Here is a 14,905-nt window from a genome sequence, read left to right on the forward strand (position 1 = left end):
TTTCAGCTAACTTCCCCTCTGCCACACCTAAATTTGGGGGCTCGTCGGTGCTGGTGGGCAAGGTCATTCTGACTTGCTCCTTCTGGTGGAGGAGTTAAACTTGCATCGAGTATGGCACTTTACCATTGATTGACCCTTGAGGATTGGGCACCAGTTACCCAGCTGACTTCTCTCTCCCACCCGTCCTTCTCTCTCTGTTTTGTTTCCTTTGGTTTTTTAATGATATATGGGCTGGACCACGTAGTGCGTGTGCAGGAGAAGCAGCTTGGCATAGAGGGTAGAGCACAGGCCTGGGAGTCGGAAAGACCTGGGTTTTAATCTTGGCTCCGCCACTTGTCTGCTGTGTGACCTTGGGCAAGTCACTTCACTTCTCTGTGCCTCAGTTACCTCATCTGTAAAATGGGGATTACTAATGCGGGATATGGACTGCGTTGGACTGCGTCCAACCTGATTAGCTTGTAGCTGCTCCAGCGCTTATTACAGTGCCAGGCCCATAGTAAGCGCTTAACAAATACCATTTAAAAAAAAAAAATGAAAAAAAGAACAAATGTGCTGACGTGGGTTTCAGCTGATGTTTTGTTAGGCCAGCAGAGGCGGCTTGCTTTCATTTGCCAGGTGGCAATCGGTCAGGCAGAAATCTAGCACGTGTGATGGTTGAAGGTGTAGAGGGCATTCCCAGTCGGAGGAAGTTAAACCCTTCTGGTCATCCTAGATGGGGAGTGGTAGATTGCTTTCCTGCAGCACCCTAAGCTACAGAGCCCTTGGAAATTGTAATTTGAGCTCTGTAGGGGCAGGTATTTCTCATCTAAATGTTCGCCTCATGGTCAGGGTCTCCCCTCCCAACCCCAACTCATATTTCATGTAAGTTATGTTTGTTTATAACCAATGTGGCCTACCATTTTTAATAAGTGTTTATCACGCTTTCACTCAGTTCTTCCCTCTGAAACAGGTGACCAAGGAGAATGGCCCTCCCCACATGAAGAGTTTTTTGACAAAGGTGTCAGTCGGGGAGTTTACGGGTGAAGGTGAAGGAAAGAGCAAGAAGATTTCAAAGAAGAATGCTGCTATAGCTGTCCTAGAGGAACTGAAAAAACTACCCCCGCTTCCTACAGTGGAGAAAATGAAGCCACGAATCAAAAAGAAAACAAAATCAATAGTTAAGGTAGGAAGGCTTCCTGAAGTTAAAGTAGTCAAGGGTTGATTACCGAAAGGAACAGTGTTTTCGGAAAGGCTCTATCTGAAGCAGGATATCCCCATTTTACCTTTTTTTTTTTTTTAATGTCTGTCAGTCCATGTCTGCCAAATTTGCAAAACATAACTTTTATTTCATACATGGAGCAAAGTGAATGTCAGTCTTGCCACTGAGGTTCTCCCTGGCACCGATCATGGTGCTTTGACCTCATTAGTGCCGGTCTGCAAACAAGGAAGTGAGCAGCTCTGACATGTTCAAGATCCACCCCAGGCCAAATAGGAAAAAAAAAAAATCCAATTTAATTACACGGTATTGGCCCCTTGGCTACTTAAGGCCTATTTTTAAGCTTTCTGATAGGGAAATTCCAGAGTAGGATAAAACTGGAACTGTTTGGGATCTACCTGGCAAACAGTTATGAGTTTTCTCTTCAGGATCGATAAGCGCTTTCCCTCCCTCCCCCCTGCCGTTTTTTGGATTGGGTGAGGCTAGCTAGCAATCTGAGATCCAAATATGAACGATTTGATCACTAGACTGTTGGTTCCTTGAAGGCAGCAATCATGTCTGCATACTCTTGGGTTGTACTCCCCCAAATCTTAGTACAGTGCTCTGGCACAGATTAGTTAGACGCTAATCAAAACAGCGTCGATTCATTGACTTGGAATCAAGCATCTCGAGGTCTCTAAATATTTGAGGTTTGGTGAGTAGAGTTCTGAACCATGTAACTGGGCGAAAGAGCCACATCATTGAAACTTCAGAGCTGATGTCCTTTCTTGATTGCTCTGACTTTGGCTGTCCTGGGTTCATACAGGACTCCCAGCTGAGAATCGTGGCCAAACAGAGTTCGGTTGCCTCTTATTAGACATTTTTGTAGAAATGGCCGTATAATCGTCCATCTCCTATCCAGATTCTTGGCTTTTTTATTGAGAGATTCTAAATTTAAGTCCACTACCCCTGTATTATCAATCAGAGGTATTTATTGAGTGCTTACTATGTGCAGAACACTGTAGTAGGTGCTTGGGAGAATATAATTCAGAGCAGACTCGTTCCCTGTTCATACCAAGTTTACAGTTTACGGTGACCGATGACAGCCCGTAAAATCTTCAACATTTAGCTTTCCTTTTGTACCAGTTAAGACTTGAAAAAAAGTTACCTAATTTTAGTTTGAAGAGAAGGGAACCTTAAAATTCAACATTTCATGGCAATTATGGAGATTCACAGAGCAACCTCTGCTCTTAAAAAAAAAAAATTGGAATAAAAAATGTAAATCAAAGATGAACTTAAACCATTTTCTGCAGCATCCTGATTTTAGAATGACATGATCGACTACAGGATCAGCATATTTTTCCAACTTTGATTTTTTTTTTCCTTCTAGCTCCCCACCAGCCCGGAATACGGCCAGGGAATGAACCCCATTAGCAGACTCGCTCAGATTCAGCAGGCCAAAAAAGAGAGGGAGCCCGAGTACCTGCTTGTCACCGAGCGTGGCCTTCCCCGGCGCAGAGAGTTTGTGATGCAGGTGGGTCGAGGGGTGCTTCCGTTAGGCCTCGCTGCCCGTGGTGTGGCCATCTTAATCCTTAAAGGAAAGGGCGAGAGACACAGCGGACAAAAGGGACCAGTTTTTCGATGGGCCCCTAAAAATTATTTCGTGTTGGAACCTAACATCTCCCTAATTTGAATGGAGATGGGACATGTTCTGTTGAGAAGTTGTTTACCTCTCTGCCATCAAATTCGGTGTCTTCCCGATCTCGCTTTGTCTGTCTCTCACTCTCTCTGCTCAGGCACAGCAAGGGGAAGAAATGATGGCTTTGGGTTTAGTTAGTCCCAAGTTTCTCTACACCCTCCTCACCAGGTCATCAATTGCTTATTCCTCCATCCGCAGGCCTGATAATAATAATGTTGGTATTTGTTAAGCGCTTACTATGTGCCGAGCACTGTTCTAAGCGCTGGGGTAGACATAGGGGAATCAGGTTGTCCCACATGGGGCTCACAGTCTTAATCCCCATTTTACAGATGAGGGAACTGAGGCACAGAGAAGTTAAATGACTTGCCCACAGTCACACAGCCGACAAGTGGCAGAGCTGGGATTCGAACTCTTGAGCCCTGACTCCAAAGCCCGTGCTCTTTCCACTGAGCCACGCTGCTTCTCCACGCTGCCTGATGTGTTGTTCAGAGGAGCTGCTTAATGGATAGAGCACTTGGGAGTCAGAAGAAACTCGGTTCTAATCCCTGCTCAGCCACTTGTCTGCTGCGTGACCTTGGGCAAAACCCTTCACTTTTTTGTGCCTCAGTTACCTCATCTGTAAAATGGGGATTTATTTTGTAAGCCCCGTATGGACACGGACTGTGTCCGACCTGATTAGCTTCCAGTGACCCCAGTGCTTAATAGAGTCCCTGGCTCAGAGTGAGCATTTAACAAATACCTCAAAAAATAGATTAGTAATTCCCAAGCTAGCTCCAGCCCTATGTTGATTGATTCTGTCGTCGTGATTTGTATGCAGCCCTACTTCATGGCTTGATTTATTATTTATTTTTCTTTTTCCAGGTGAAAATTGGCGTCCACACCACGGAGGGGGCGGGCACTAATAAGAAGGTGGCTAAGCGCAATGCAGCTGAAAACATGTTGGAGCTTTTAGGTTTCAAGGTCCCCCAGCCTCAACCTCCTAAACCAGCACTCAAAACAGAGGAAAAGGTAGCCGTGACTATATTAATTTCCTTTCATATAATTAAAAGTTGAAAATGGCTTCACCCCGATTCCAAGAAAGCTATTGTTTCTCCGGGTTGGCTTCAATCAGATTGTAAACGAAGCTATAGAGTCTGAAGACTGAAGGAGAGCCAAGTGGGGTCTTGATTGGAAAAACGATCTCAGTGATGCCAAAGTCAAAATTCTTTGGTTGCTTAGCTCCGTGAAGGCATGAAACGATTCCCTTTAGAGGTCAGATGTGAGCCATAAGTAATTGGATTTGGAATCTGTGTGACTTAGTTTTTTACCCCCTTAAGCGCGTGAGAGAACTAGCAATGCCGAAGCTTGAGTCAGTTACGGAGCTGTGAGTGAGTCACCAAATCAGATATGAATTCAGAGTTGAATGGGTTTTTTATTTTAAAGCAGCTTTTACTGGTGTCCAGACACATCAGGTGAGGGGAAGAAAAAAATCAATTCATCGTTTGAATATTTAAACCGACCAGCAGTAGCCGCAGAGGTGGTCTCTCAAATCTTTTCTCCTTTCACAGAAATAGTTGAAATGTGTGGTTATTCTGAACTTGAAAAGAGCATGACTGATGGATGCCCTCATTCTACTTTATAGACCGGCTCTAAGAGCCAAGTCATAAACTATTGCCCCACCCGAGGCCTCTGGAGCTCCAAGTTGTCACTGAAGTTTTAACATAGGTGCTGGCTCTTCACTTCTAAAATGAGCGGAGCCAGATGTGCCCTTTTTAATCTTAGCAGCGTGTCTAGGATCTCTCGGTCATTTACTCTCAGGTGTGGACTTTCCCCCCTACACACATACATTTGGCTAACCTTGAATTTGTCCTTGACTGTTCCTTTCTCTGAGGTATATTTGGTTAAAGAACTACACCCTGTCTATCATCTCCCTCGAGTCGGTAATGTTGATCTCATCAAACCCTGGTTTACATTTCAGCTTCTTAAATCCAGCTTAAAAGTGCTCCGTAGACTTACCTTGGTTCTGTATTAGCTAGTTACCTTTTGGCCTATCAATTCCAAGATTTCTGCCTGCGAAAGCCTTTTGTCATAGGGGTTGGCCTCCAGAGGTTAACCTGGCATTTGTTGCGCTTGAGGTGGGGAAGGCATTTTAGATAACAGGATTCAGCTTTTTATTGTGATTGGCGACTTAACAGAGAAACAATATCGGTTTGTGTTTTTAAGACACCAGTAAAGAAACCGGGTGATGGAAGAAAAGTAACCTTTTTTGAACCAGGCTGTGGTGATGAAAATGTGACTAGTAAGTGACTGTTTTGGCATTTTGCTCTGGAATGTGTCTTATCTCCTCGTGTGCTGTTTTATGCATCGAGTCTAGATTAAATACACCTACTTAAGCCTCTTGTGCTCTCCGTCAAGGCTACCCCCTCCTCCTCCCTCCCCGCCTGCCTGCATCTGTCATCTCCACCCGGGGTTTCAACTGTTTCCTCACTCAAGCCGAGCTCCCGTTCTTTCTGCCTGCCTCTGTTTCTCTTTCTCCTTCTCTCCCCCATGTTTCTTCTTTCTTGCTCCCTCAGTGAATTTTGAATCGCTGCCCCCAACCCCTACAGCAAACTGCTTGCCCTTCAGATTCCTCCTTAGCGTTCATCTTTCTTGGCATCTTTCCAAGGTTCAACATAATACCTTCACTACTCCCGCCCTCCTCCCCAACCCCCCGCCAGTCGCAGTAGGATGAAATGTTCGTCGACTCCGTAATGATCCCATCCATCTGCCTCTTTCTGGCTTCTGCCACGCTCCGGCGTTTGGATTGTTCGAGCTCACAGGGCAGTAGCCCTGTCCGATTCCACGGATTGCGCGACTGTACTGTGGGAGCCCAGTAGATAGGCATCGTTGTAAAGTTGGTTTTGTGTGTGCATCCGTTCACTTAAAGTGCTAGACAACGGGAGAGCATGTTGCCGTGGACTAGGTCGTAAGCCTAAACAGAGCGTGTATTTTAGTAGCTTTTGCCTCTCTCCCTTTGTCTCCTCTGCACCCCCCAGATAATAAAGATGATGAATTTAGAATGCCTTATCTCAGCCATCAGCAGCTTCCTGCTGGAATTCTTCCCATGGTGCCCGAGGTTGCCCAGGCCGTAGGAGCCAGTCAAGGACATCATACCAAAGAGTTCAGCAGGGTGGCCCCCAACCCGGCCAAGGCCACGGTAACGGCCATGATCGCCCGCGAGTTGTTGTACGGGGGTACCTCCCCCACTGCGGAGACCATTTTAAAGAACAACAACCCCTCGGCCCACGCGCCTCACGGGCCCCTCACTAGACCTTCTGAGCAGCTGGACTATCTCTCCAACGTCCAGGGGATCCAGGTAATTGTTCCTCCGCTCATTCATTCGGTCGTATTCTTTGAGCTCTTGCTGTGTGCAGAGCACGGTATTAAGCGCTCGGGAGAGGATAATATAACGACGTAACAGGACACGTTCCCTGCCCACAGTGAGCTTACAGTCTAGAGGTGTAGACAGACATGAATATAAATAAGTTCATTACAGATATGGACATAAGTGGTGTGGGCCTGCGAGGGAGGATGAATAAGGTGAGCAACTGAGGGTGACGCAGAAGGGAGTGGAAGATGAGGAACGGAGGTCTTGGTCAGGGAAGGCCTCTTGGCGGTGACCTTTGGTCCTGGTGTTATGGCACCTTTAGTTCTCCCAAACACCCTTGACTTGGGATCAAATAGGCATCAGGGCCCCTGCTCGTCCTGCCTCTGGGTTGATTTGGTGTCAGACTCGGGGGGCTGTTGTTACACGAAGGTTTAAACCCATTGGCATGTCACAGGATATCACCTGCCGGATCGGTGTCTTCATTTAGACCTTGTTCTCGGTACGTGGAAAGGAGACGCTGGACAAAATGTCCCCTCACCTGGCACGGTTGGCAAGAGGGACCTCCCCCTCTAGACTGTGACCTCTTTGTGGCAGGGAATGCGTCTGCCAACTCGGTTATATTGTCCTCTCCCGAGCGCTTAGTGCAGCCCTCTGCACACAGTAAATGCTCAATAAATAGGATTGATTTTTATCATACCAGCAAATAAGTCGCATAAAGCCTAAGGCCGTGTATGTTCTTAAAAGCTGTTCTTCAAAAGGAGCCTATCAGGCAGCGAACGTGAGTTTATTGAGCACCCGAGAGCGCACAGCCCCCAGCAATTTTGATCTTGGGCCGTGACTATTCCTCGCTCCCTGTTAGCTTGGGGGAGTTTAATAAGCCCTGTGATGATGAGAACCGGGACCTGCGATAGCAGAATTTTTAAGTACCTTTGCATCCTCCCCAGGGAGTGTGTTTGGGGGGCTGATGCCAGTAGGGAGAGAGAGGTGGTTGTCTCCAGGTCTTTGGCTCTGTATTCTCATTGGCTCTGACCCAGGTAGGCCTGACCCCAAGCCAGAGCAATTTAAACCCGAGGCAGTGGCTCCCTTGGTTAAAGAGCTTGGCCACTTCACACCTACACCTTACGCTTTCCGGATTTTTCTAAGATGACAGGTTTTTCTTTTGTTTTTCTCCTGCCATCCCTAGGTCGAGTACAAAGATTTCCCTAAAAACAACAAGAACGAGTTTGTGTCTCTTATAAACTGTTCCTCTCAGCCACCCCTCATCAGCCACGGAATTGGAAAGGATGTGGAATCCTGCCATGATATGGTATGAAAATTCTTAACTCGACTGGCCTGCGTATAGAAATAATAGTTATGGTATTCGTTAAGCACTTACTATGTGTCAAGCACTGTTGTGAACACTGAGGTAGGTACAAGTTAATCAGTTTCTGTCTCACCTAGGGCTCACAGTCCAAGCAGGCAGGAGTTTATTTATTCATTTATTTTTAATGGGATTTGTTAAATACTATGTGCCAGGCACTAGGCAGTGCAGTAGATACAAGATAATAGGGTTGGATATAGTCCCCGTTCCATATAGGGCTCACACTCTTAATCCCCATTTTACAGATGAGGGAACTGAGGCACAGAGGAGTTAGTTGTGACTTGTCCAAGGTCACACAGCAGACAAGTGTTGGAGGGGGATTAGAACCCAGATCCAGTTGACTCCTAGGCCTGTGCTCTTTCCACTAGGTCATGCTACTTTTGATTTGCTTTTAACTAAAGTTGTTCGGGCTTGTTTTCCTTGAGCGTACTGAGTGTCTGGAAAGCTTGAATGGAGGTGCTTTCCCTACTTACTGATCATAGTCACTGTATCCTCTTCAGATGCCCTCGAGTCGCTTCTGACCCATAGCAACCCCATGGGCGCACCGTCTTCAAAACGTCACTATGTAGCCCTTTCAAATAATCATATTTCCAAAGTGCTCACTGTGTGCCGAGCACTGCGCTGAGCACTTGGGAAGATGCACTAGAGGTAGTAGATTTGATACCTGCTTTAGAGCTTACAGTACAGTGGGGAGAGACAGACTGCAAAATAATTTAAAATGCAGGTAGAAGGAAGCGATTCTCATTAATACAGAAATTTGGATTGACTAACTTCTGTTACTGTTAAGGGGGTGGTGTGCGCTCCATTAATACAGATTTCTGAAGTTTCTAAAAAGAAAGTTTGCTTATGTACTCCCATTTCTTTCCCTCCTGTCTCCTCTTTTTCCATCCCTGATTTTCCTACATGCTGTTTCTCCTTTATAGGGTTTTTTTGGGGGTTTTTTTTGGTTTGGATATTAGGATCAGCTAAGTATTATGACTTTGTGGAATCTTATCTTGGTACCAATGAGTCATTGTCAACAAAGCAGCATTTATTGAGCCACCTACTTGGGGCTGAGAACTGTGCTTAGGCATTTGGGAATATGCCATAGGAAGCAGCGTGGATGGACCGCAGGCCTGGAAGTCAGAAGGACCTGGGTTCTAATCCCGGCTCCGCCACTCTATTGCCGTATGTCTCCGGGCAAGTGACATAACTTTTCGTACCTCATTAAACTGTGTGCAATCTGTGGGACAGGGACTTTGTCCAACCTGATTAGCTTGTATCTACTCCAGCTCTTAGTACAGTGCCTTGCACATAGTAGGCACTTAACAAATGCCATTAAAAGAGTGCAAGAGAAGTAATAGATGTTTTCCTCACACTCATGGAGCTTTCAGTCTAATTACTTCCAGAGAGATTGTGTTAACCTGACTCAAATTAAGCAACATTCAAAGAGCTTGGCCAACATGAACCAAGCGGTTACCTTCAAGAAGCACCAAAGGTTGGCTTTCAGAATTATTCTACTCTCTCTTCCTCTTTAGGCTGCACTGAACATTTTAAAGTTGCTGTCTGAGTTGGATCAACAAAATACGGAGATGCCAAGAACAGGAAATGGACCAATGTCTGTGTGAGTGACCTCATTTGTGCCATATTTTTTTTTTTCCCCTTCCTGGAATAAAAATCCACTTGCCCCATGGCCCTATAGTGAAGTGCCTACTGAAGAGACTTGCTCTGAAAGCATTTTTCCATTTTCCACTGATTCCTGACCTCTAGGCCCCTTTTGAACCAGGCCAGGTCCACGTGCCCCTTTGGGCCAAGTTTGGACAGCACCCCCACATTCCTGCTACCTAGAATCTGCCCTCTGCCCTTAGACACCAAAGGGGAGAAGCGAAATAGGATTGGAGAAATACAGAAATGCCCTTCTTCGTTTTGGCTTTGTCTCACCAAGAACCATGGGTATTTTACAAGTGGCAAGGCAGGGCACAGACAAATGTATTAAAATGCCCGTGTTCAACCCAGCCAGACACTGAAATTTCCCCACCTCTCCACACACAAGAGACTGCCCTACCCTTTCTGGCTCCAAGTCACTTGGAAGTTCAGCAAATTTTGAACCCTACTAAATCGTACCGAGAGAGATGGCGGAAGGCGGGTTGGGGGCAGGTGAGGGGCCCCAGCGATGCGAGGTGCCGGGTTAATGGGAAGAGGCCAGGCAGGAGAAGATGACACCGGGGAACTCTGAGAGGTTGTGAATATGGACACTTAGACTGTAACACGGGCTTTCATATCACAAGTTGGTTATGGCCCGTTGGAAGACTTAGGAGATATTCTTCCCATGGCGCAAGTCTCTTCTGGTCTAACCCGATTCCCCAAGTTGGCAAGGCTAGATTCAGTTTAGGACACAAAAGGCCGTGTGCCCGCTGGCGGTTGAGCCATAATGTGGCTTCACTTCCCAGCCTTGACCCACCCCAGACAGGATTCTGTGCTTTGTATTTTTGCCACTCTACCATATTTAATCCGGTAGATGAAGAATGAGTGGCGAGGATGTTAAAGCATTCCACCCTCGGTGGCCGTCATAATAACATAGTAATCTTGTATCATCATAAATGGTATCTGAACGCTCACTGCACGTACAGTGCAAGCGCTTGGTACGGTGCCGTGCACCCGGTAAGCGCTCCGTAAATACCGTCGAATGAATCACTGTACTAAGTGCTTGAAAAGTCATTCCTGGGAACGACCTTGCCCCTAACCCTCCACTTCCCACTGAATCAGCAGTTACTAGACCACAGTTTTCCCGACACCAGGTCCACCGAGAACACATCTACCATGACATAGCAGAAGCGGCTCTATCTAAAACCCACCTTACGCGTAGCGCTGTGGATCGAACGTGCCGGTGTTAGTCCTGTCCCCCAGGACCGATTATTCTGCCTTCAGGGTTCGATTCCTTCAGTTGAGCAGGCCGGCTTATCCCGGGGACTGCTTCCCTGATTCATCTTGTACCTTTTCCAGATGTGTGAAACAAGAAATGGAAGGTGACCCCCTCCTGAAACCGGCTAACTCAAACACTTTGGGACAAGCGCTGGACAGCAGTGCCTGAAGAGACTGGACTCAGACCCGAAAGCACCAGAGAAAATCAAATGCTTCCTATTTAATGTAACCTAACTGTTTTAGAGTGCTACAGCTTTTACAACTTCCTGTAGTATCTAAATCATAACCGTTGCTTTAACTTTGAACAGTGATAAATTCTTTAGTTTCATTCTTTTGTTTGGATCAGAAGGACACTATAAATTTTTTCATTTAAAAGTTTCTTAATTGTATCTAGTTCTATAGCGCAGTTTAGAAACTTGTCTGAGACTGACGTTATCTGTAAAACTAACCCCGCGAAGATCATATCCCCGTGTGTGGTTTAGCGTTTTGTTTTTTATCGAAATAGTGTAGGACCGTTTCAGTGATGCAGATTGTGTGCCCTCCAGTTGAACGAGAATAGCCGTGGGCTTCTGGAAAACCTTGATGGAATCGCCCCACCGTTATGCAAATTGGACATTTTAATAATTTTAAACGTCAAGTGATCATTTAGTCCGCTTTCTATTTGTGGAGTAGTTTATGTTCAACCCAACGGAAGTGATAGGAACTTTGACCTTTATTTTAAAGACGGTCAAACCCGGGAGAGCTATCAATGGCACACGGCTATCCTACGCTACAGGATATGATCTCCATGTAGTGCATATACAACTGCAAATTGATTTTCCTTGAGTGCTTTATACTGTTTAATTACATCTCCATGTAGGGCTGAAAAAAAATTACCTATGTTTATATATAAACTGTGTTGCTTTTGATGTTGTGTTACTGTACGCAGAAATGCGTGCAGTAAGTTTTTTGCATATGGTCCAGGTAAAAAGCACGGTAGCCTCGCAAGTTAAGTACTGCTTCAGTTCATTGTTTACGCTGGAAATTTTTTCTCCCCATGGAATGTAAGTAAAACTTAGTGTTTGTCACCAATAAATGGTAATACTAAAACTGCGTCGGCGAATTTGTTCTCAAGTGTCAACTTCTGCTGGACCACTCCTTTTATAAGTAAAAAGGGGATCTATGATTTAGTCCGGGCGGTGACCATAAAGGTCTGCAATATACGATAAACGGCGGGTAATGAATTCCGCTAATGACTGAAGAAAGGAAACGCAAAGGCGCCGTGGAAACCCTTTCCTCTGGCCGCGTTCCGGCATTCGTGATTGCGCGCTGTGGAGTGCCCGTACGATTTGGGTCCACTACAGTTTTTCGGTGGTTCCTGCTCTTGACCGCCTCTCTTTGTGTTTCCTTTCGACTTCTCAACAGCTTTACTTCGGAGTCGTTCAGAAAAACTGCCAGAATTTGTCTCTCGAACCTTGAGCCAAACCAGACCTTCCTCCCCATTCCCAGCGAGAGTTGATAGGAATCACCAAGCCCTTCCCCACCCCTGCTTCCCAGTTTTCAGTGTCTCCTTGACAGGAGTAAGGCTTTCTCTTAAGGGCTTTAATGTACTCGTGATCAATGTTCTGGTGAAAAACTCATCACCCGGAGCTTTCTTCAAATTTTCCCCTCTCTCTCTCTCTCTCTCTCTCTCTCTCTCATGACAAATTTTGGTGATCAGCAGCAACACTCGGGCCCTGCTGACTTTCCACAGTTTACTGAATCGTAATTGTTTTAGAGTATTAAGAACCAAAAGTGTTTTATAGTCTTTTTTTTTCTTTTTAGAACCAAAGTGCTGTAAATTGAAGGAAAAAATCTAGACTGAGACTGTTGTCTAGAGCGTTGCAAGTAACCTATACTCCTCTAAAGAATTCTTAATGGGAATGGGTACAAAGTGGGCTCTATCAGACACAACCGTCATCATTAATGGTACTTATCGAGCATTCGCTGTGTGCAGCGTACTATACTCCATGCTTCCGACAGTACAACAGAATTGGTAGATATGTTCCTGACCCGCAACGAGCTTACAGTCTAGACAGATCTGTTTGCTAAGATGGGATGGTGGGGAAAGGATTGTGACCTGGATGTGATGCATCTTTTATTCTGATTTTTCATGGCGGTTTCCACTGCGAGAAGCCGCGAGAACCAGTGGTTAAGGCCCCCTGCCTTTTGAGGGGTTCAATCCATTGGGTTTATAAAGAATGAATATACCTCCCCTGGAAGGTTCCCCAACATCACCGTTTCTGCTCGTTCGGAGGCTCCGTCTGAAAATTGGGTTTTCTTCCACCGGTAATTTTCGCCAAACCAAGATGTTTTCTCCTTAGGCTTCAGTTATTCCCAGCTCAGCCTTCCCCTCTAATTTTTCTTCCTGTACTAAGGCAGAGAAGGCTTTCATTGGAAGCTCTAAGGTGTCCAGATCTGATAGAGGGCACCTGCATCAAACAGAAACTCCTTATCGTCGGCTTCAGAGCTCTCTGTCGTCTCCAGTGGATGCCGTCGATTTGATTCAGTCCCCAGTTTCTTTGAAAATGAGTTTTATATGAGAAGGGATTTATGACCCCACAGAAAGTCCTAAACATCTGAACTAGATGTGGCTTTTAAAAGTTTCTCCCAGTCTTAATCTAAATTGAAGTTTCTTATCCTTAATAATAATTACGGTACTTCTTTTGAGCGCTTGGGGTAGATAGAAGTTAATCGGGTTGGACGCATGAAGCTCACACTCTGAATCCCCATTTTTCAGATGAAGGAACTGAGCCCCAGAGAAGTTGTGACTCACCCAAGATGACACAGCAGACGTGATGGAGCCGGGATTGGAACCCAGGTCCTCCTGACTCCCAGGCCCGGTATTTATTGAGCGCTTACTGTGTGCAGACCACTGTACTCGAGAAGCAGCACGACACTGTGGCTAGAGCCCAGGCCTGGGAGTCAGAAGGTCATGGGTTCTAATCGCCTCTCCGCCACTTGTCTGCTGTGTGACCTTGAGCAAATCACCTCACTTCTCTGTGCCTCAGTGACCTCATCTGTAAAACAGGGATTAAGACCATTAGCCCTATGTGAGACATGGACTGTGCCCAATCAGATCATAATAATAATAACGTTGGTATTTAAGTGCTTACTATATGCCAAGCACTGTTCTAAGCGCTGGGGTAGATACAAGGTAATCAGATGGTCCCACATAGGGCTCACAGTCTTCCCCATTTTACAGATGAGGTAACTGAGGCCCAGTGAAGTGACTTAATAATGTTGGTATTTGTTAAGCGCTTACTATGTGCAGAGCATTCATTCATTCAATAGTATTTATTGAGCGCTTACTATATGCACAGCACTGTACTAAGCGCTTGGAATGTACAAATCGGTAACAGAGACGGTCCCTGCCCTTTGATGGGCTTACGGTCTAATGGGGGAGACAGACAAGAACAATAGCAATAAATAGAATCAAGGTTTCAAGTGCTGGGGTAGAGGCAGAGTCATCAGATTGCCCCATGTGAGGCTCACTGTCTTCATCCCCATTTTACAGATGAGGGAACTGAGGCACAGAAAAGTGAAGTGACTTGCCCGAAGTCACACAGCTGACAAGCGGCGGAGCGGGGATTAGAACCCAAGACCTCCGACTGCCAAGCCTGCGCTCTTTCCGCTGAGTGACGCTGCTTCTCTTGTGCTTGATCACCTTGTACAGTGTCTGGCACAGAATAAGGGCTTAACAAATACCATTTAAAACCCCAAAAAGCAAAGAAACCAAAATAGCCAGAGCCTTCCGGAGGGAAGTGGTGTTCTTTCGCTGTGCCAACCGGCAGATTCAACCAGCAGAGTTGTGGCAGACCTCAGAAATCCCATTCAGCCGAACAATGGCTCCGCTTCAATAGCATTCCATAGCGGCATTGTTGTATATCCGATGGCCTGGGGAAAACCGGGAAAGGGAGGGGATTTGCTCAGGATCTTTCTTTTGCCACCCGCTGGTCAGGCCGAACCCAAACTACCGACTCCAGAACACTCGCCTCACCAAGAATTCTTTGTCTTTTGAAGACAACTTTTAGTTTTTCAAATCACCTCCGCAGAAATGATCTCATTTTATCCCCACGATATCCCTTCACTTAGTACAGGTGAAAAGAGCCCGGGCTTGGGAGTCAGAGGTCATGGGTTCTAATCCTGCCTCTGCCACTTGTCAGCTGTGTGACCGTGGGCAAGTCACTTTACTTCTCGGGGCCTCAGTGACCTCATCTGGAAAATGGGGATGAAGACTGTGAGCCCCACGTGGGCCAACCTGATCACCTTGTATCCCCCAGTGCTTAGAACAGTGCTATGCACATAGCGCTTAACAAATGCCATCATTATTATTACTGTTATTATAGTAAGTGCTGAATAAATACTATCCCCCGATTAGACTGTGAGCCCATCAAAGGGCAGGGA

The 14,905-nt window shown here is 46.0% G+C and overlaps 1 protein-coding gene across 6 annotated transcripts in view; it reads left to right on the top strand.

Annotated features, from left to right (window-relative positions):
- The window catches only part of STAU1 (staufen double-stranded RNA binding protein 1), a 51,737-nt gene extending 40,168 nt beyond the window's left edge, over nt 1-11,569 (top strand). For 4 of the 6 annotated variants that reach the window (XM_029070413.2, XM_029070408.1, XM_029070412.1 and 1 more), the window contains 8 exons: nt 932-1,162; nt 2,565-2,708; nt 3,735-3,881; nt 5,076-5,151; nt 5,888-6,207; nt 7,403-7,525; nt 9,097-9,182; nt 10,562-11,569. In XM_029070413.2, the coding sequence (XP_028926246.1) occupies nt 932-1,162; nt 2,565-2,708; nt 3,735-3,881; nt 5,076-5,151; nt 5,888-6,207; nt 7,403-7,525; nt 9,097-9,182; nt 10,562-10,649 (1,215 nt within the window). In that variant the 3' untranslated portion in view covers nt 10,650-11,569. The remainder of the gene's footprint in view (nt 1-931; nt 1,163-2,564; nt 2,709-3,734; nt 3,882-5,075; nt 5,152-5,887; nt 6,208-7,402; nt 7,526-9,096; nt 9,183-10,561) is intronic. The other 2 variants (XM_029070410.1, XM_029070411.1) reach the window with 1 other exon arrangement.
- Nucleotides 11,570-14,905: the final 3,336 nt, after the last annotated feature.

The sequence above is a fragment of the Ornithorhynchus anatinus genome, chromosome 8, assembly GCF_004115215.2.
Source record: "Ornithorhynchus anatinus isolate Pmale09 chromosome 8, mOrnAna1.pri.v4, whole genome shotgun sequence".
In the NCBI taxonomy this organism is placed as follows: domain Eukaryota; kingdom Metazoa; phylum Chordata; class Mammalia; order Monotremata; family Ornithorhynchidae; genus Ornithorhynchus; species Ornithorhynchus anatinus.